We start from the raw sequence: 20,620 nt of genomic DNA, 5'->3' as shown, positions 1-20,620 counted from the left end.
TTCTTATTTTTTGGGCACAAGTTCGCCCCATTAAACGTTTCAGTTTCCCCAGTTATTTTTTTTGTTTCACCTCGTCGTCCGTGACATTTAGCTGGAGGTTTATGTACATTCCCCCCTTAGATAATGCCTCTGAGGACTGAGGGGGGGGGGGGCGCTTGCCCCCCCCCCCCCCCAGTCTTCAGAGTTGGGGGGGCAAGGCATGTGTTTTGCCCCCCCTCCTTCCCCCCCCCCCCCCCCCCCCCTGGAACAGCCGCCACTGGGAAGTCAAGCACTGGCCGGCGGCGCCCAAGGGATACCAAGGGCACCGCCCACCGGCCCTGGGGGGGGGGGGGGGTCTGGTTTGTCCCCCGCCCCACTCAAAATTAAGTCCATACTCTTATCCATTCGACCGCAGTGCCGCAGCGTACATCCGGGACCTTTCCGTGTTGGCGCCTGATCCCATTACTCCTTTCTAATATGCGCCGCCTTTTCCACCGCTTGGTGGCGGGTATGTCGACGAGTCATTTCTTAAAAAAACAGTTAGGGCGCAGGCGAGCTGGTGTAAGTTTACCATTTTTTAGACCACCTGAGACTGGGTGGAAGAATCACGACAACGTCTGAGACGTCGTCGTGTTTCTTCCACCCAGTCTCAGGTGGTCTAAAAAGTGGAGTCATTTCTTGTTTCCGCACTTTATAAACTGCATTCTTTTCTTTTCTGATCTAAACTACTGAACAAAAACTACTTTTATAAATATTTGAAACGGTTGGCGCCACTCATATTTTGTATCTCGACTAAAAAGAAGCTTTCAGCGGCTCTGACCAGTGTAAGGCCAGGACCAAAGACGTCACATTTTGCGCGCTTTCGGTACCGCGGGTCGCCCTCGTCGGTGGAGGAGGTTTCCGCGTCGTCCGGTTAAAATATGACGCACTGATATTTAGTTACTCTCTCCGTGCCCGCTGGCTTGCCCGAACCCCAAGAGACGTGGAAACCGCAAAAAAAGTAGACGCTTAAATATCATTGCAGGGCCCCTTTAAGCTTGTGCCGAAGCTTAAAGGGGCCCTGAATTTGCCGAAGCTTAAAGTGACTGGAATTTGGAGCCCGAAGGGTCAGCGCGGGAAAGGGCAGCCAGATCTCCACAAGCGTCGAGCGTTAATATGTGAATTAAGGCTACACTAAGTTTTCGCACAATCTGCGTAGTATGAAAAAAAAAAAGTTTTTTGTCAGATTCAACTTTTTTTCATAATGTCACTACATTTACATTGATCACTCAAATTGTGTGTATGTGTGTGCCTGTGCGTGCGTGCGTGCGTACGTGAAAATAATTAACGAAGAAAGATGAGAAGTTTGGAGTGATCAGTCGGCTAAAAAACGCGATTAAATTTAGGTTTATTGCTTTAGATGACGCGTAAACATGGACGTCTAAGCAGGACAAACTGATCTCAGAAAAGGCACCGGAAGATGCGTTATGTAGTATTTTTAGATTTCAATTTAGCCTTGAAGACCAGCGTAGCACCAGTCCCTGTAGTATACGGTCAAATCTTTTCCGGGTAGTTCGGCGAGTTTTTTATGGCATTCTGTATTATTTTTGAGATTCAGTGCATAGTTCCATACTTCATAGTCACCTGAAATAAATAATAAAAAAATATTTTAAATAAGGGCATGACAGGCAGCTGACTGAGATCGGTATATGCCTTGCATATACCGATCTCAGAAAATGCATTTTTAAAACATTTTAACGGTTCCCAGATTTGCCCTTCTTAAAACGGAAAGTAGCTCCGAAAAGGAATCAGTATCCGTATAAATGTGCATTTGCAATCATTTACTCTATTTTTATGGCCATTACCTGAAAAAGAAACGACGATAAGAAGTGTGATTATTTCGGTTATTATGAGCTGCGAGGTTTAAATGACAATATGATATAAAAATTTCTATGTTCGTTGAAAAATAAACTGAACTCATCTCATTTAAAAAAAAAATGCCCCTGTTTTACGGGCATGTGAAAGACGTTCGGTATGAATGGGCGAACCAGCGTACGTTGATGGGCACGCACAGAGCCGAGATGGCGAGCCGATTTGTCGATATGCGAGTGCCCAAAAGAAAAATCGAACTCAGGATCCCAAGCTTGTGAGCCCGACGCTCAACCAGTCGTCAAGGGCGTAACTTGTAAAGCGATGGTTGTGCAATGCAATTACATTGTTATCGCCCACCGACACCAAAGAGTGCGCAAGCGAGTCTTCCTGCTGCACAGGGGATCGTCATTGCGCAATGTGCAAAATAGCAGCGCCATTAGCGGTTCAGGTCCACCGTTGGAGTAGGAGCTGTCGACGTAAAGTTTATGTTTCGGTTACGCCAGGTTGTGCATCTGTCGTCTTCTGTCGTCTCCGCTCCATGGCGGAGCTCATGTCGTCGTGGATTGCTCCACACTTACGCGCTACAGCGGCTACACATGAGACGCAGCACAGCGAATAACGAAACAATTGCGATTTTGCGGGCACTGGGACTGAGCGAAAGCATTCCAACGGCGGTGTCAAGTGAAAGCGTACGCCGAATGGCGCGCCAGCTTACTGCGTGCATTTGTTTGCAACCTCGGGAACAGACACTGAGACTAGTACTCCAGTTTTAACACATGCATGCTCCGCCGATCGCTATTTTTAATCAGGCTAATGCGATACACGACGAAACTCGCTGTACGACAAAGCGTTCAAGCGCAAACATGCACCTCTTGCTACGTCGCTGTGAAAAATTGACCACGGGAACAAGCGTGTTATAAAGCTGGAGCACTAGTCTCAGTTGCTGTTCTCCATGTTACAGACAAATGCACGCAGTGTGATGGCACGGCGATCGGCTTACGTCGATCTCCGTTAAACTTCGCCGTTGCGGCGTTTTCGCCCGCTCCCCGCGCCAGCGAAATCGTAATTGTTTCGTTATTCGCTGTGTCTGATCTGTAGCGACGAGAAGAAACGGGTACTTGTGAGTGCATCGCACGTAAGTGTAGAGCAATCCACGATGACGTGAGTAATCGCGGTGCGTAGACGATTGCAGACAGATTCCAGAGTGGACCTGAACTGCTAGGGGCGTTGCTATTTTGCACATTGCCCATTGAACGCACTGATCTCCATGAGAGATCAGTGATTGAACGCAACTGCAAGGAGCTCGCGCTCGTGTCTGCAATTGTGCAGGGGTTTCACGGCAACTAAACTGCACAGTTTCGAAGGGGGTCTATGATTGAAGTAATATTCTTGCTGGTATCGCTCTGGTTTTTCACAATGCTTGCAAGAGAAAGAAGGGGTCTGAACAGAAGCGGTGGCCCACTGAGGTTCGTTGTGCCAATGAGGCGCCGGAACAGAGACGATAGCGTTAGGCTGGGGACAAAGAAGCAAGGTGGGCTAGTTCTGCTACGACCGAGAGCCGAGTTAGTGAACGAGGTTGGTTTCAATTTAATCGACGTAGCGGTGTCTTCACAGAAGAAACGTCGGAATGCTTTCGCATTTCGACGTAATCCCCAGCGAAGCACCACAATACGCAGACTTTTTTTTATATTAATTATGTCAAAACCTGTAATGTTAAAACATAAAATTATGTGTTATGTTGAAAATTCTATTCAGACACTGACTATCATAGTAAAGTGCATTGATTTACCTGAGCCCCTGTAGTACAACAGAGCGCAGTTTTTGTAGTCCGTGTACTTCAAATCCATGGTCACTATCGTTTGTCCCTCTAGAAACGATAGCATCAGCACATGACGAATTGATGAGCGCAGAAAGAAGACTAATTGAGGTGTCTCATCGTAATTAGCGAGGTACCGCTTTACAATGCAATTTATGCCGGCATACGCAATCACTAACAAAATCCAAGCAACACGTCATGCTGACAGCGTACCACCTGCAAAAGCTAAAAGCTCGAGCCGAGAGATGATTTTTCACGGGTCAAAGGAACGAAAGAAGCAGTGTACAGTAGAGTCGTTTGATGTGACCCCCATAAAATAAACCCGTACACATTAAGGAACTAAAAATAGAAACTGAAGTGTGGGGCATGTAAAAATTAACAATTTAAGGTGCGCATAACTGTATCAGACGCGAAGAGGAGACACGACCAACAAGTCAAACCGTAGTTCTGATCTTTATCGGTGCCACGTCACTATAGATACAGGTACACATGGTTGCCAGACTTCTACATGGTGCGTCTTCCTTTCTTGAAAAAGAAAAAAAACTGATATACAAGAAACTAATGATAAAACACAACCAAAACGGTAAAGAAAACACGCACTACACACGTCGAGACAAAGCAAAGCAAATAAGTTAGACACTCTGTTCAAAGTTTTCGTCGTACACCAGTTTGGTTTGCGGTCTGCGTTGTCTTGAAATTCTTTTTAGCGGGACATCTTGTGAGCCGGATGTGGCACTAGCAACTCCAGCCTCCAGGTGCTGTACTGGCGGTGTCGGGCTGGCAAAATGCGTGTTGCTCCGTGTTCGAATCGGGAAAGTCTTCCATTTCGCTGTCCGTGGCGTCAGTATCTAGTTGGAACGTCTCTTGTGTCCGTCGGGGATGCTGCCTGTTCCTACGATATATAGGATTGTTTTCAGGTAAGACTTCAAAAGAACGCGGTGCAACCTTTGCTTTTGGCTCCCAAGTTCCAGCATTCTTAATCCTTACAATGTCACCATGGTGATGTTCACTCAGAGGAGTTCCGCTGCTTAGCTGTTTATGTTTCTTTATAACGTGTTTTTTCCATACAAGAGAAGTTGGACAATCCGCATCTTAAATTTATGTTTCTTTATAACGTGTTTTTCCATACAAGAGAAGTTGGGCAACCCGCATCTTAAATTTCTATTCATAAATAGTTCGCTCGGCGAGCGACCATTCTCAAGAGGTGTCGATCCATCATATAGAAGGGGCCCTAGCCACTTCTCTTTACCAGCTGAATAGACCTATTGCGATATTACCCAAACATCAAGGAGAATGCAGAATGCGTATGGCACGTGGAACACCAATCCCTGCATTCTCATTGATGCTATTGGCTTTCTTAAAAATACGCTTTACAATTTGAACACCCTTTTCAGCTAGACCATTTGAGCGTGGGAATCTGGGACTGGAAGTTTTGTGTTCGAATTCATAGAAGGACGCAAATGCTTTGAATTTGTGTGAAGAGAACTTCGGATAATTGTCAGAAGCGACTACCATCGGTATGCTGTATCTTGCGAATATAACTTTAAGTTTCTCAATAAACTTCGTGGCTGTCAGGTCTTCTCATTTTACAACTTCAGGATAATTGGAGTAAGCATCAAATGCAATTGAATACGACTTTCCTGCAAACTCAAATAAACTTTCCACACGACTCTGCTGAAGTTCTAAGTTTTCTCGCATCATAAAAGGTTCACGCTCTCGTGCGTAAGCATAGCGTTAGCAAGTTGAGCATCTTGGCAAGTTGAGCATCTTGGCGTTGGCAAGTCGAGCAAGTTAGCCCAGGCCAAAAGATAAGTGCGTACTTTAGCTTTACATTTTGTCATTCCTTGATGTCTGTCATGCAAACGTGTTAGCATTTCTACACGCAAGCCTTTGTGGTACTATACCACTATATTTCCTTTGAAGACAATTCCTTCTATTACTGTTAGATCCGACTCAAATGACTTGAAAACTTTTTCGACAGGCAGGTTCTTGGTAATTACCTTAATTACCTGTTGCAATAGTGTATCTTTTGCGGTTTCCTTGGACAACCTTGTCAGAGTCGCTGCTAACACTAAGTCACACAGAACACTGGTTGCATGAACCGCGACATCAGCAGTGGCGTTTTTCGACCCTTTATTGACGGGTGCTCTTGACAGCATATTAGCCACTAACAGTTTCTTGCCTGAAGAGAACTGCACTGTAAAATTGTATTTTAGAACACGAATAACAAATCTCTGAAACTTGGTGGCATCTCGCCTATGGATTTCTTACAGAGAGCTATGAGTGGCTGGCGACCAGTTTCGATCGTTATTTTCATACGATAGACAAACTGGTGGATTGTTTCACAGCCAACTACTATTCCCAATCCCTCTTTTTTTTCTATTTGAGAATAGCGCGATTCGACTTCTGTTAAAACCCTTGACGAGTATGCAGTAGACGATATGCAAAACTGCCTGGTGGTCTGGCAGCACTGTGCACGCGGCCATCTTGGCAGCGTCAAGTATTTTGAGTTTCGGTTTCTCAGCATTCCCAGGGCATGAACGCTCTGCCGCTAAGTGCGATACGGAAACTTTATTGTTTTGTGACTTCCGGTTACCCAACATGGACAAAGGACTAGGCCGTCATGCTTTCCATCTCTGAGGACACTTTCAATTCTTTTTTTCGATGCGAATACGCATGAAGCCGTACGTTTAGCGGTAGACCGCTCCACGCCAATACATGCGACTCAAGGTTAGATATTTTGTTTTTAGTTGTTACTGGCGAAAGTGGTTTTGGTGGAAATCTTTGTGTTCTTCTAGAGGAAACTGTGGCCTGGGCAGTATTTTTTAGGCGTCGCAAAGAGCTCAGATTGGTTTCAAATGGTATTGACCTCAAGCACAGTTGACGGATGTTGCGCTATTAATGAAGATTTGTTCAACCCTGGCAGAATGACTGCATTGACTTTCTCATAAGGAGGAGGGGCATACCCTCCTCTCCGTACCTTAATTCCCCTCCTCCTCAAGAGCTGCGCATTAATTCGGCGTTACAGGGGATTATAAACGTCTTTCATTTTTTTGATGAAGTGGCAGCCATTTGAAAAGTAAATATGGTCTTTTTAAGCTTCTTAAGTTGTTGTTTTCTGAGTTAGGCTGGGTACATATTTACCAAAATAGTTTATTGCTCCCAGCAGGCGCAGGACTGCTGTTTTGTCTTCACGTGCGGTCATAAAAGTTAGACTGCTGAAAAGGCTCGGATTAAGCTCGATACCCTCCTGTGCGGATGCAATGCAAAAGAGTAGTCTTAGAAAATGTGTACCTTCCAAATGGTGTTCCGAACGTACATACATTTTACGTATCCTCATTCAAGGGAATTTTGTGTAACCCTACCTTCACATCTAATGTTGTGAAAAATTGAGCTCCTGCTAGCTCGTCCTCAATATCCTTCTTTCGACGCAATTGATAATGTTCTCTTTTCAACTGTGCATTAGCGCGTCGAGGGGTTAGGCATACCCTTAAAGTTCCTTCTTTCTTTTCTTTCTTATAACCAACAGACTTACCCAATCTGATGCCGTGTTTTACCATCCTTTGAAGTTTGTCCTTTAGAGGTTCGCGTAAGGCTAGAGGTACACACTTGACCGGCTGCACGCTCGGTTGATCATTTTCTTGAAGGACCATGTGGTAGCGGCGGCCCACGCAACCAGTACCTGAGAGGACGCTAGCGAATTCTTGGGGTACGTAGTTGTTCTCAATTTCCACTCCTACCACGCGCGTAACCAGTCCGAAGGCCTCCGATGATTGTAGCCCTAGAGTTTGGCGCCAATTTTTCCCAACAAAATCTTTTCCGATTTTTGTTCCAGCTGTTTTATAACGCCTCCGTCGTAGTTTCGTAATGTCGTGCGCATTGGGCGAAGCTTGTTCGTTCGAAAGAGTTTCTGGTAAAGCGAATACGAAATCAGGTTCGCCTGGGTTCCGGTGTCCACCTTATTAGCCTGACGGCTGAACGCGATCCGGAGCCTTGGACCACGGATGCGATATATATGATATGATGTGTTTATTTTAGGTCAGGAGAGCCCTTCATACCTTGAAGGTCTGCGGTGCCGCTTCTTGATCTTGGTGACTCTTTCGTGAGCAGACGCTTGCATGCAAGATGTCAAAGTCATCCGATGGAGTAATAATAATTGGGGTTGTGGGGATATTTATACAGCGTGTAGTTGGTCTGCCATTAAAGTTGCGACGAGTCTCCCAGCTGTAGATGAGAAATTTAGCCAGTGCAGTACAACCGCTAGCCTGGGGTCTTTAACGTGCACCACGCAGTAGCGATACACGACCGCACGCCGGTACGATGCTCATCCAGATCGAAACGGGCAGGGGTGGGGCTCGAACCCAGGATCCCTGGGTTCTGCAGCGCGAGCTTTCGCTCCACGCGCGTCGAGCTGGGTGTGCGCTTTAGCCCACTCAACCACCGATCCCCCCTATCCGATGGAGTCCCTGCCGGGATACTGCAGTGTAGCGTTCAGCTGCTCTCGCAGTGATTGTTCGGTTCGAAGAGCTCGTGACTCTGTCGTTCCTAGCTGTTGACTGTCCTGGCGCGAGAAATCTCTGTCTCGCTCTTCCTCAGTTTTTTTTTTTTTCTTGCTGCTTGTGGATGCAGCAACTCTGCTGTCTGAATCTCCTCCAGTTTCCTTCTAAGTTCCCCGTGAGACGTAGTTTTGGCGGTGGTTTCAGACTGTCCATCTTCCATAACACACGGGAGTAGGTTCCTTGAGAACCTTCGGCGTTCGATATCGACTGCGCCATATATCAGACGCGAATGAGAGACACGACCAGCATCATCCAGTAACAGTCGTAGTTCTCAATAGGTACCACGTCACATAGATGCTCGTGCACATAGTTACTAGATTGTTACAATGTGCAATGACCACTCATATTATGCCGCGGTTAGTGTTTTATTAGCTTCCAAATTATTTTCACATTTAAGCAAAAACCTACAATTCGACAAGTTATAGTTAGGGTTCGGAGTTTTCGGTTTAAACCGATAAAAACCGATAAAAGTACGCCGAATCCATTTTCGGAAATTCGGTTTTAACCGAAAAAGGTCAGTTTTTAGGTGCGGCATCTTTTATTTTAATCGATAAAAAGCGATAAAAGTACGTCGAATCTATTTTCTAAAATTCAGTTTTAACCGGAAAAGGTCACTTTGACCTTCCAATCGTACCGCAGAGCCGTGGCGAAAAAAGTGGAACGACAGTATTTATCGAAACGTGTCCCAATGCATGGGATACACGGGTGCCATCACGACGTTCTGGTTTAATCTGTGCATCATCGATCGGAACGTGAAGTCCGAAATGCCCCATAACTTCGTCATGTACGAGCGTGTTTTCAAACTCGTCGTAAGGAACACTGACTTGATGCAAGCTTTGCGTGTTGTGTTGAGCTTCAAAAAGTCGCACCGTCTCTCGTTTGGCGGTCACAATTGGTTGATTGGCCGATTTTGGCTCAGGCAGCGCTTCATATCCTCAGCCTGCCAGTGTCCAGTATTAGTGTTGAGAGGGCATTCTCAAAGCTCAGGGCCATATTAACAGGAAAGAAAGAGTGCGGATCAACGAGGAGAACCTGGGAACGTACATATGTGTGTAAATATAATAAGATAACGTAATCCTGATCTACAGAAAGTGAAGTTTCATGTTATTTGCGCATAGGCTTCATATCTGACTTGTTTGTGCTTCTCAAGTTTTTCTTGTTTCTTTTACAGTTGCCCACATTTTCCAAATAAAGTGTCCATTTCTTTTTCAACGTATCTGTGCCACTATACTTTCAGTAATCACAAATATCAGAGCAACAGGGATCATCTGATCCGGTGTCCGCTGGTGTTTCTTTGATATCCACCGAGAATAGCCGATAAACTTTTGTGGGCATAAATATACGCCGAAAGAAACCGAAAATTTAATTTTAAAATAAACACCGAAAAAAGTACGCCGAATTTTGAAAAAATAGAAACCGAAAACGCAGAACCCTAGTTATAGTGCACAAGACAATACTAAATTTACTGTACAACTATGCTTTAATCTAAAATTTTGAGGCACTTTTTGACAGCTACAGAGTTTATTGTAAAGCACCAAACTTTTTTACCGTTTAAAAGAAAAATGACTAAAACAGTATTATATATATACAGGGTTTTTTTTTCCTTAACATATTTATTTGAAAAAGCCGTGAAAGTTACACTTATGCGGTTTGTGTACGTGAGTAATATGGCCAGGGGGACATAGTATAGGGGCTAATCGTAATGATGAGTCGGCTAATTAATAAAAATTATTTAATTAACTTCGTAATTAATGAAAATAGACATATAGTTCCAATTAGATACTTGCTCAGCGTCATCGAAGAGCACTAAATCAGTAATTTTCAGAAAGACTTTGAGCGCGTGAGAAGCGTAGTAGAGTACTAAAGTTACCACTTGTGGAGCAGGTACAAGGCAGGGGCTAGATAAGAGACGGAAAAATCGCGCGGGCGCCTTACCGCAACCGCTCTTGCGATTGCGGTAAGGCTCTTCACGAGTGGTAACTTTAGTGCACTACTACGCTTCTCACGCGCTCAAAGTTTTTCTAAAAATGACTGATTTAGTGGTTTTTGATGACGTTCAGCAAGTTTCTAATTGGAACCATGTGTCTATTTTCATTAACTAAAAATTAACAAATTTTACTTAATTAGCCAACTGGTCGTTACGATTAGCCCCCTATACTATGTCCCCCTGGCCGTATAACTCAATTGAACCAACGGCACAAGTGTAACATTCGCGGCTTTTTTTAAACAAAACTGTTAAGTAAAAAAAAAAAAGAAAGAAAACCCGGTGTATGTACATACATGCAGTGGCGGATTCAAGGGGGGGAGGAAGGGCGACTGGGGCGGCCCCCCCCCCTCCCCCCCTCTCGGAGGGCAATTTGCCATTGGTGCACCCCCCGGCGCACAACAAAAAAAGGGAGATACTTACAAAACTTACAAATTTCCTTACAAATTTTCCGCCCCCCCCCCCCAAAAAAAAAAAAAAAAAAAATGGAGCTCTGGATTTGCCCCTGCATACATGGTGTCCCAGGTAACTAGCCCCATATTTTACAAACAAACGGAATGCTCTGCGAGAGTGAAAGAAACTCTGTGCTGTTAGGAATGGTTTTGGGAAACGCACAATTGATTTAGTGCGCCCAGTTATTTAGTGAATTAAGACTAATTAGCTAATTTTTTAAGTTATTCGTTTAAGAGCTAGGTGGGAATTGGAAGGTTCTAGAGCGCATTGGGAAGCACTCAATTAAGTCGTTTCCTGCATGATACACATTGCGCGCTTCTTTTTATTAGCCTAAAAAGAAAGTCCACGGAACATTAAAAAAAGATACACGTGACAACGCGCCGGCGCATTGCGCTTGCAGCGCTGTCAGACGAGTTCTGAAGGAACGAAGTCTGCCCTATCGCTGGCGCTCTGCCCGAGACAGGGCTTTGCGGCAGGAGGTGCTCGCGCTTATGCAAATAGGGCCAATAAAATACGTGTTGGACATCATATCTCCCTGTATGACGTATATTTTTAATTTGTGCTTGCAGGCCGGGGTTTTCCCGCAGAGAATACAAATCGCAAGGGTAACGGTTTTGTACAAAAAGGGTGACAAAAACGATTTCGGGAATTATAGGCCTATTTAAATTTTATCTGTTTTTTCGAAGGGTTTTGAAAAACTTTTGTTGTCCCTTATGGTAACATTTGCGGACAAAAATAATATAATCACCTCATCGCAATACGGATTTCGTAAAGGCCGGTCTACAGAGCTGGCCCTTCTGGAACAAAAGGAATGAATTTTGCGTAGCTTTGAGGATAAACAGATGACTCTTGGTATTTTCGTTGATTTTACGAAAGCCTTTGATTATTTAAACCATGACTTGATGATAAAAAAAAACTTGAAAGGTACGGATTTCGCGGACCAGCGTCAGCTATCATTTCATCATATCTTGCTCATCGTAAACAATATGTTCATATCAACGGGTACTCCTCAGATATCCAACCTATATCATATCTGGCGTTCCACAAGGCAGTATTTTAGGCCCTTTTTTGTTCAATTTATATATTAATGACATCGCGAACGTAGATAAAAATACCAAATATATCATCTATGCTGACGATACAAGTTTGTTTTTCACAGGTGTTTGCTGTGATGACTTAGCACATAAGGCGAATCAAACTCTGCAGAAGTTTAGTAGTTGGAGCCAAGCTAACGCTTTAAAGATCAACGTGAACAAGACTAAGGCTATTTTGTTTAAACCGAAAAATAAAAATGCAGCTATTACAAGAGATATCGTTTTAAATTCAAGAAAAATAGAAGTTTTGACCAGTTTTAAAACTCTTGGAGTTGTTTTCACGCAACATATGACTTGGGATGAAAATGTAAACCATATCTTGATAAAACTGTCACATGTGATTGGCATAATGTATCGTCACCGCTCTATTTTTCCAAAAAATGCTAAATTGTTAATCTTTAACTCGTTATTTCTTTCACATATACATTACTGTCACCTCGTCTGGGGAAATACAATGGCGAATTTGGACAAGATACGTATGCTACAAAAAAAGATGCTGCGAATAATATCTACTGTTTCATACGATTACCCCAGTAAACCTCTGTTCACTAAGTTAAATTTAATGCATATTTACAATATCTATAAATATCGGTTATGTCTAAGTTATAGGTCTGAAATAAAAAATAATGCTATCAATCTTAGTGAACTAGCGTCCTTATCGCTGAAATTGACAACATATCCCACTCGTAGCCTAGACAACTGGAAAGTCCCCGGTTGCAGAACAACCTATGGTGAGCAAATGCTATCCAACGTGCTTCCGACCCTACTTAATTACCTTAATACTCATCATATTGATCCTTTAACATCAACAGTAAAATATATCAGAGAATTTTTCTTTCTTGTAGAGTGAATTGCATAGCAAGTGAATATTCCACTGAATGTCCTCATTTATATGTTACATTTATATTTGTTTCGAATGAATTTAGTGGATGAGTATAGTATTACATACTCGTGCTATATATCTTGAATCTTGATTGTCTTGAATATCTTGAACCCTTAAATTTGCACATAAACCGTTTGTTTAGCAGTGCTAATTTATCTGCTACATTGAAATGTTGTACATTGATTTACTGACCTGCGTTTTTTTTGTGTTTTGTTTTTGTTTTGTTTTTTTGTTTACAAAGTGATGCATATCTTTTGTGACCTTCCGTTGTTGCCAATTGGGGAGGGGGCTCAGCTAGGACTCGTCAAGCTGCACAAATGCAGCTTTTTTCCTCAGTCCCCTTCCATCATGTACTTGTGCTTGATGGAAATAAACATTATTATTATTATTATCTACGGGGACTAACCCCAACACGAAGCTCTGTCTCGGAAAGCGCGCCAGCGATAAGGTGGACTTCGTTCCTTCAGAACACGTCTGAGAGCGTTGCAAGCGCTACGCACGGGCGCGTTGTCACGTGTATCTTTTTTTTTTTTATATATATTTCGTGGGCTTTTTCTTTAGGTTAATAAAAAGAAACGCGCAAAGTGTATCATAAAGGAAACACCTTAATTGGTTGTTTAACTCAATGAGCTCTACAACTTTCCAATGCACAAACCGGGTATTTAACAAGTAATTTAAAATAGCTAATTAACTAAATAACTAGGCCCATTAACAATATTGTGCAGTTTCCCAAAACGCTTCCTAACAACATACACGTGGGTTCACTCTCGCAGAGCGCTGCGTTCTTTTTTTTTTTTTTTGTAAAGTTTAATGCAAGCCATCTGGGACACCCTCTCTCTCTCTCTCTATATATATATATATATATACTAGTGCAGCCAATATATATATATTACTACGGCTGCACTTGTCAATCTTCACTCATTCCCATTATATATATATATGTAGTCGTTTGTTATCTACACCTAAACTTATCAGCCTATAGTAGAACATGCCATGGCTTACTTTTTGGTCCATCATAATGATTAACTTTCATCGAGCTTTTCACAGAAGATCCTGGCGTTCCTTCAAGTACTAGTTGAACCTTTTTCTCGACCCTATAATAATAATAAAAAAGACGAGTGTTACAATGAACTAAATATTGTAGCATAGTAGGAGAGCACCTTTTTTTTATTGAGATATCAAACTTGGCTTTGTATGTTTAAGTTAGTTTCCCGGAAACAGGCAACACAGCGAAGAACGCCCACAACGAAGCAACAACTGCATTTAAAGCATATGAGACATTACGCAAACAGCAACAATAAATATGTAGATTGCTAGGGCCTCTGAAATAAATTACCTGTTAGTCTCTCCTTTTACTCAACTTGTGCCATGTTTGCAACAAGGTGCCATGTTTGACAGGTTTGATTAAAGACGCGTAACGCAATTAACAAACAATATTATTTAGGGCAACTTACAGTTACATATACATTTATTTTAAATAAATTGGTGGACTCCTCATATTATTACAAAAGTTATTTATTACCAAACGGTCAAAAATCACCCGTGAGGCGATATGAAGGTGAACAGCCCTCTTGTTGTTTTGGACGCTCCTGCAAGTTTTGAAACAAGCTCTGTTCCAGAAGAGGGCTAGAACGCAAAGTTTAGACCCCCAAGCCACGTACCATTTGAGACGCTGAGAGTTAATACAGCTTTAGGGAGCCGTAAAACAGGCAAGAAACCAGGTAAGGCGTTCACCTTCATATTGCCGGCGGGTGTACACTAGCTTGATCACGCTGCGAAACCCCGGGGGACGCAGAGTGTGTGGAGCTACCATACACTATGAAATGTTTGGTTGCTCTATAGCACCGCGCTTACGTCAACCCCTCTCCCCATCACGCACAGACACCGCACAGGGTCATTCCTAATGACCGACGGTTTGAACTTTCTCCAGCGCTATCATAAATATCACACACTTTGTGCGTGCTCAACAGATTTTGTGCCCCCCGGTTTTTGTCATCAAATTGAAGCTAGCTTTTTTCTTATTGTCTAGATTATTCTATTGCATTAAGCTGCAATAGAATAATCTAGACAATAAGCGACACACCACCCTGTGTGTGGCAGTTTTGTGTGAAAAAGGGTAGGTGGTAATGAGACGTATAGGTGGAGCCATGCGTATATTGCCAACCTCCGTCTAAAATGGTTTGCATCCCATATTTAATCGCATCTAGTTAAAAGAGGTAATGATTTTGAGAAACTCACGCATACTCTTCTTCGCTAGGTTCATACAGCCTCTTCGCGTATAGATCACTAGTTACTATGAACCATCTTCCGCATATAGGTAGAGGTTTTCCCGGTAGGATTTTATCTTCCGTAAATGTACCTTCGTAGAGGAAATAGCTTGTGGCACGTTGTAAAAGCTGTGAAAAGAAACACAAATTTACTGATCTTATCAAAGCACATAATTGGCAGGATTAAAAGTGGTTTCGTGATTATGTTTTGACTTTATACAAATAAAAAATTAAAAAAAAACAATGTCCCCGTGTTTTTTTTTTTTTTTTTTTCTCAATCAAGAGAACAAAAATAAAGCTCGAGAGTACATTCTTTGAGCGGGTTAATTTTTCGGCCATTAAACGTTTTACGGCACCTCAGATTACGTTTCAAAACGTGTATCTTCAATGCTTTGTCTCAATAAAAAAAAATAAAAAACGGCGTTGGAGAGCACAGGGATCATTCCTGGGTTCGACTGCCGCCTCGTCTTGTCCCTATCTGGACAAGCACCTTACGGTCTTCACCTTTTGTCCCAGTCGCCCTGACAGTGGTGTCAAAATAAAATATGCCAATCAATCAATCTTGGCTAGTCACTGATTTGTCTCAAAATTGCTTAACAGATTAATAGACACATCTGAACTAGTAACTCACATTGCCAGTCACAACAGGTTTTTTTTTTTTTTTTCTTTTCGCGCAACTTAAGTGAAGTTCTAAACTTGGTCTCAGAGGCTGCAATATGGGTGCATTTTACGTGTTCACCACGGGTTACAAAAAGTACGATGCAGGGAAATAAACTCTTGTTAAGTTCACGCCAGAAAAATAAAAAAAACATGTGCGAACTACTGTTTTATAGACTGCCTGCTCAACTTGCAAATTAAACAGCATGTGACGTCACCAAATAACAGTTAGAAGACAAGGCCTGCGTGTGAAGCTTCGTTAGTAGATTCCCGACACGCCCCAAGCGCCCAACAGGTTGAAGCTTAGCGAGAGTATGGGCCACGTCACAACTAGGGGTCGCTGGGGGCAGCTACTAGTGATGACGTTTAGAGGAGGAAACGCGCAGGCCTTGTCTTCTAAGTAGTATTGTCTTAGCAGCCTATTAATGTGAGCTCATTTTGAGCATGACCACTGAAGCAGGCGAGGGGACGTTTGGAGGAGGAAACGTGCAGGCCTTGTATTCTAAGTAGTATTGTCTTAGCAGCCTATTATGAAAGCTCATTTTTAGCATGACCAGTGAAGCAGGCGCTGGGACGTTTGGAGGAGGAAACGCACAGGCCTTGTCTTCTAGGTTGTACTGCCTTAACAGCCTATTAATTGGAGCTCATTTTGAGCATGACCACTGAAGCAGCCGATGAGACGTTTAGAGGAAGAAACGCGCAGGTCTTGTCTTCTAGCTGGTATTGGCTTACAGCCTATTAATGGGAGCTTATTTTGAGCACGACCACTGAAGCAGGGGATGGGAAATTTAGACTAGGAAACGCGCAGGCCTTGTCTTCTAGGTGGTATTGTCTTAGCAGCCTATTAATGGAAGCTCATTTCGAGCATGACCACTGAAGCAGGCGATGGGACGTTTAGAGTATTAAACGCGCAGGACTTGTGTTCTATGTGATATTGCGTCACCCTGGAAAACGCGGGAAATTTCAACGGTGGTTTTTGCATCACCTTAATCATCCGCTTTCACAATAGCTATTTTGAAATCAGAGATAACGAAGAGCATGCCGATAGTAGTAAGGCCTGAGTATTCCAGAAATATGTTCAATTTGGGTAGTTAAATATGGTATACTGCCTTTAATTAGAATCGCCCTCTGCCGGGCAGAAAACCGGTTCCCAGTTTCCTTCTCTCACTTCCTTCTCACCGTCTTCTCTCCTCCTTTCCCTACAGGAGCGGGTCTCCGCAACACCTCCTAGAAGACAAGGCCGTAGTGCTCTTCTCGTGACGTTGCAAAGGAAGGCCATCGGGGGCGCGCGTCGAAGCGAAGGCAACACGCGTGGATCGACCGTCGTAACGTGCTTTTAATCACATACGCGTGTCTTATTAGCTAAAATGAAACGTGCACGTATTAACGGGGCTATAAAACATTTGATTACACGGGCAAAATATTACACCGCTAAATAATCGATACAAAATGGCACGAGGTATGCGTATAAGACGTCTATAGAAAAATGTGATTGTTTTAAGTAAAAAAACATTGAGTCACGCAATTATTGCTGTAGAAATGCATATTTTATATAGAAATACTTCGACAAAATGGCCAGACACGCAGTGATTGGACACAGCAAAACAGATCGCAATTAAAAACCAAGTAGGCGTAGTCAACGCGGACAAGGCAACACAAGTTTCCTTTACGATTATGTAAGCGATGTTATCGCGTGCAGTCACTGAATTCTTGCAGTATACCCCGGCCACGTGGCAAAATTAATGTAATTTCAATAGAATGACATATGAGGTCGACAAATTAGGTTGTGACGCTCGTATAATCACTCAAGACGGCGATCTGATTAAATCCCATATCATTTAATGAAAATATATTAACTTTTCCGTGTCGCAGGGGTACTAAACTGATTATTTACAATCAACTAATATTCTCCCTATGGGCTCGAGCTGCGTCAGAATAAAATATAACTTATTTTGTATACAATAATACTATTACATTATTACAGTCAAGATTATAGTATAAACGCGGTAAAGGGAATAAAATAACATTAGTATAAATAAACACATCAGCACAAACAACGCACTTTCAATAATCACACAAAATTGTTATTCACTTTCCAGTGAAAACTAGAATATTACCACGCATATTTACAAATCTCAACGCAACTGCACAGAGGTAACGACGTAGAACGAGATTCCGTTCTATCACAAGATTTAAAAAAGAAAAAAGACCGTAGCACTCTATTTACGTCTTACATGACCAAGGAAGCCAGCAAATAAGTTGTTTCTCACCTGTCGATCGTATCCATACGTCCCGCAATATTCGTCACGAAAACATTTGAGCACGAACTTCAAGAAATCTCTCTCTTCGTCGAGAGAGAGGTCTATCGATAATCGACCAGTGTCATAGTTGACTAGTTGCCACACATGTCACTTACACCGTAGCAGGACTTGTTCCGTGAATCCGCGTAAATGCCATAGTATATCAAACGAACACACAAACAAAAAAAAAAATCTACCCGAGACTGCGGTGACGACAATAAAACGACGTGAAGAAGGATCAAAAGAACCCCACACGAGAGCAGTGGCACCAGTGCGGGACGAAGGCTTAACGTTGTCGACCCATCTCTTGCTCGTGTGCGCTCCCTGCGGCGATGACTGGATTTTTTTTCCGGTTCCCTTCCCTTCTGAAATCTCTCAGCGTTCCTCTTCAGTCAGTCAGCAGCTCACTCACAACGTAAATTTACCAAAATCGGAGCCCGTATGAGGGAAGAAAACGTTGCACCGAGCCCGTTCATTCGAAAAGTCTAGAGAACTGCGGGACTGCAGTGGTCCCGCGGTTACGGGGATAATCATAAATATAAATTTGGTACTTTCAACCTTGGTAACGCGTTGTATATTACGTTTATAATATATATATAATAAATAATACAAGACTGCGCTTCTAAAACGTATGTTACTGTCGGATAAACGCGTACTAACAAACCACGTGACCCGAGGGAGCAGACGACGCAGCCAGGGTAAAGAGAACCAGAGTGGGCGCCTCTTCTCGACGTGGCCTCCCTTCTCCGGCCGCTGTGACGTCACGACTCGGTGCGCTACGGCCCTAGTTTTTAAGAGGTGTTGGTCTCCGCCTGGGGATGATCTCTGCCTGGGGATGGGCTCACCGCAGAAAGAAACAGGATCTCCCTCGCTCTCGAACGAAAAGAGTAAATTGAGGGAGGGTTTCCTTCTTTCTGCTTGTTGGTCGGCATTTAAGTGCAACAAATTAGAATGTACTAAAACAGTAAACATAACCTTACCGCAGATATATCTAGGCTCCGCATTTTCCGGTTTTAGGCGAAAAACACCGATAAACATCTGCCGGTGACGAAAATACAAAATCGGTTAAAACCGGAACACACCGGTGCTTGAATATTTCTGCCCTGATTAAAAGCGAAAAACACCAGCCGTTGAATGGTTCCGCCTTAGTGACTACTATTTTCTTCGAAACTCCTCTCTCGCAGAGGTTCGTCAAGCGTGTTATCTCGTGGATCCTGCAGTCTTGCAGTGCCTATTCAGAGGTCACTGTAGTTCTTGGAAGACACTGTCAACATGAGTGCGGTCCAGGGCCCTGCAGGAACCTTGCAGAACGCGCCTCTTTGCCTGGGGATGGGCAGAGAGTTTGGCCATTCGTTGGGAAGTATAGGAGACAAATGAGGAGGCGCCATTGGCCGAAAGCGGGCTGGGCGCGTTCCAGGGCGTCTTCAAAAATTCAAATGTGATTAACCAGAAGCCGGAAATAATACCCTGGCGGTGGTCGTGAGAAACAAACTTGATAAGTGGATCGGAGTAACTCTTGGTGACTGAAAATGCGGTGCACGTTATGTTTCAATCACGGTCATCCAAAATCATGGTGGAAGGGTGCGACTAGCGGAATGATCGACATAATCCGTACGCCGAGCGCCGGGAATCTGCTTTCCGAGCGGTCACACTCTGTGCAAGCAAAACAGAGTTGAGTGGCGCATTCGTTTCTTAGATCTGTCTGCATGATCATGATGGAAACATCACGTGAACCCTATTTTCAGCCACGAAGGGTTACTACATTTAACTTTTTTCGCTTATTAAAACGACCAAATTGGTTTCTCGCTACCACCGCTAGGGGAATCTTTTCGGCTTCTGGTTGGCCAAGAAAGCATGCCAAGCCCACTTTCTGCGTCTGGACTCTGGTGCACGCCCTGGCTCTGCCCGCGCCTCCCATTGACCAAACTCTCCCTATATACGGCTCTGGGGATGGGTTTCCGGGGCTACGGGTTCGGTTTGGTGTCACCCTGTCTTCGGTTCGCTAGAACTACCATAATGGTAGTTCTAGCGTAGAAGATGCTCTCGAAATCCTGCCCCTTCCCCATTAAAACGCAGATTCCGTACGGCTTTACTCAAGTTACGATAACAAAAACTGAACTAAGAAACAGATTGAAGCGGTACGTATTTTCGCCGATCCTAAAACTAAAGTTAATGCTGCGTATAAAAAAATAAGATCAACATTTGACGTGCCCATTGAGCTTCTTCAAAATAATGAACCTCAGTTACTCTCACCGAAATACGCCGGCGTTTAAAAATAAATAAACATCAATAATCATATGTTAATTTGTTTTCATCGATAAACACTGGACAATACACACCTTAGATAAATCATATGTCGCACTGGGAGAAGAATCACCGGCCTTGCAAATTAATACCATGCAAAACCCGACAAACAGCGGAGTTATTTTCCAGCCTGTCGCCAACATTTCTGCAAAGGAAGCGCAGCTTGAAAGCGCCGGTCGAAGGGGTGCTCTGCATATGCATATATATACAGCAGCCTCATGGAAACCGGAAATAAGTTCATAAAAAAAAAAAGTTATAGCTATCTCGTGTATTGCGAGATTCCCAGCGTCGCAGTTCAGCGACAGGAGTACATGTTCAAGATAACATCTGTTGTTCTGTATGTGCGCTTTGTTGTGAAAAAGCTCTAAATTCGTTGGACGTTTGTTGAAACTTGAATAGAACACAAGGGTTTCCACGTCAAATCTTACAATGATGGTTCGGATCATATTTTATTATATTTATGTAGAAAAAAA

The 20,620-nt window shown here is 43.3% G+C and overlaps 1 protein-coding gene across 1 annotated transcript; it reads right to left on the bottom strand.

The window, feature by feature from the left end:
- Positions 1-1,396: 1,396 nt before the first annotated feature.
- LOC120838173 lies at positions 1,397-20,290 on the bottom strand. The gene is made up of 5 exons (XM_040207961.2): positions 20,183-20,290; positions 14,858-15,015; positions 13,622-13,713; positions 3,620-3,697; positions 1,397-1,602 (listed from the first exon to the last, which is right to left on the bottom strand). The coding sequence occupies exons 1-5, from the start codon at positions 20,288-20,290 to the stop codon at positions 1,469-1,471; spliced, it is 570 nt and encodes a 189-aa protein (XP_040063895.1). The 3' UTR covers positions 1,397-1,468.
- Positions 20,291-20,620: the final 330 nt, after the last annotated feature.

The sequence above is a fragment of the Ixodes scapularis genome, unplaced genomic scaffold (assembly GCF_016920785.2).
Source record: "Ixodes scapularis isolate PalLabHiFi unplaced genomic scaffold, ASM1692078v2 PGA_scaffold11__112_contigs__length_91849675, whole genome shotgun sequence".
Lineage (NCBI taxonomy): Eukaryota > Metazoa > Arthropoda > Arachnida > Ixodida > Ixodidae > Ixodes > Ixodes scapularis.
The sequence above is the reverse complement of the archived record's forward strand: the minus strand, read 5'-3'. Positions and strand labels throughout refer to the sequence as shown.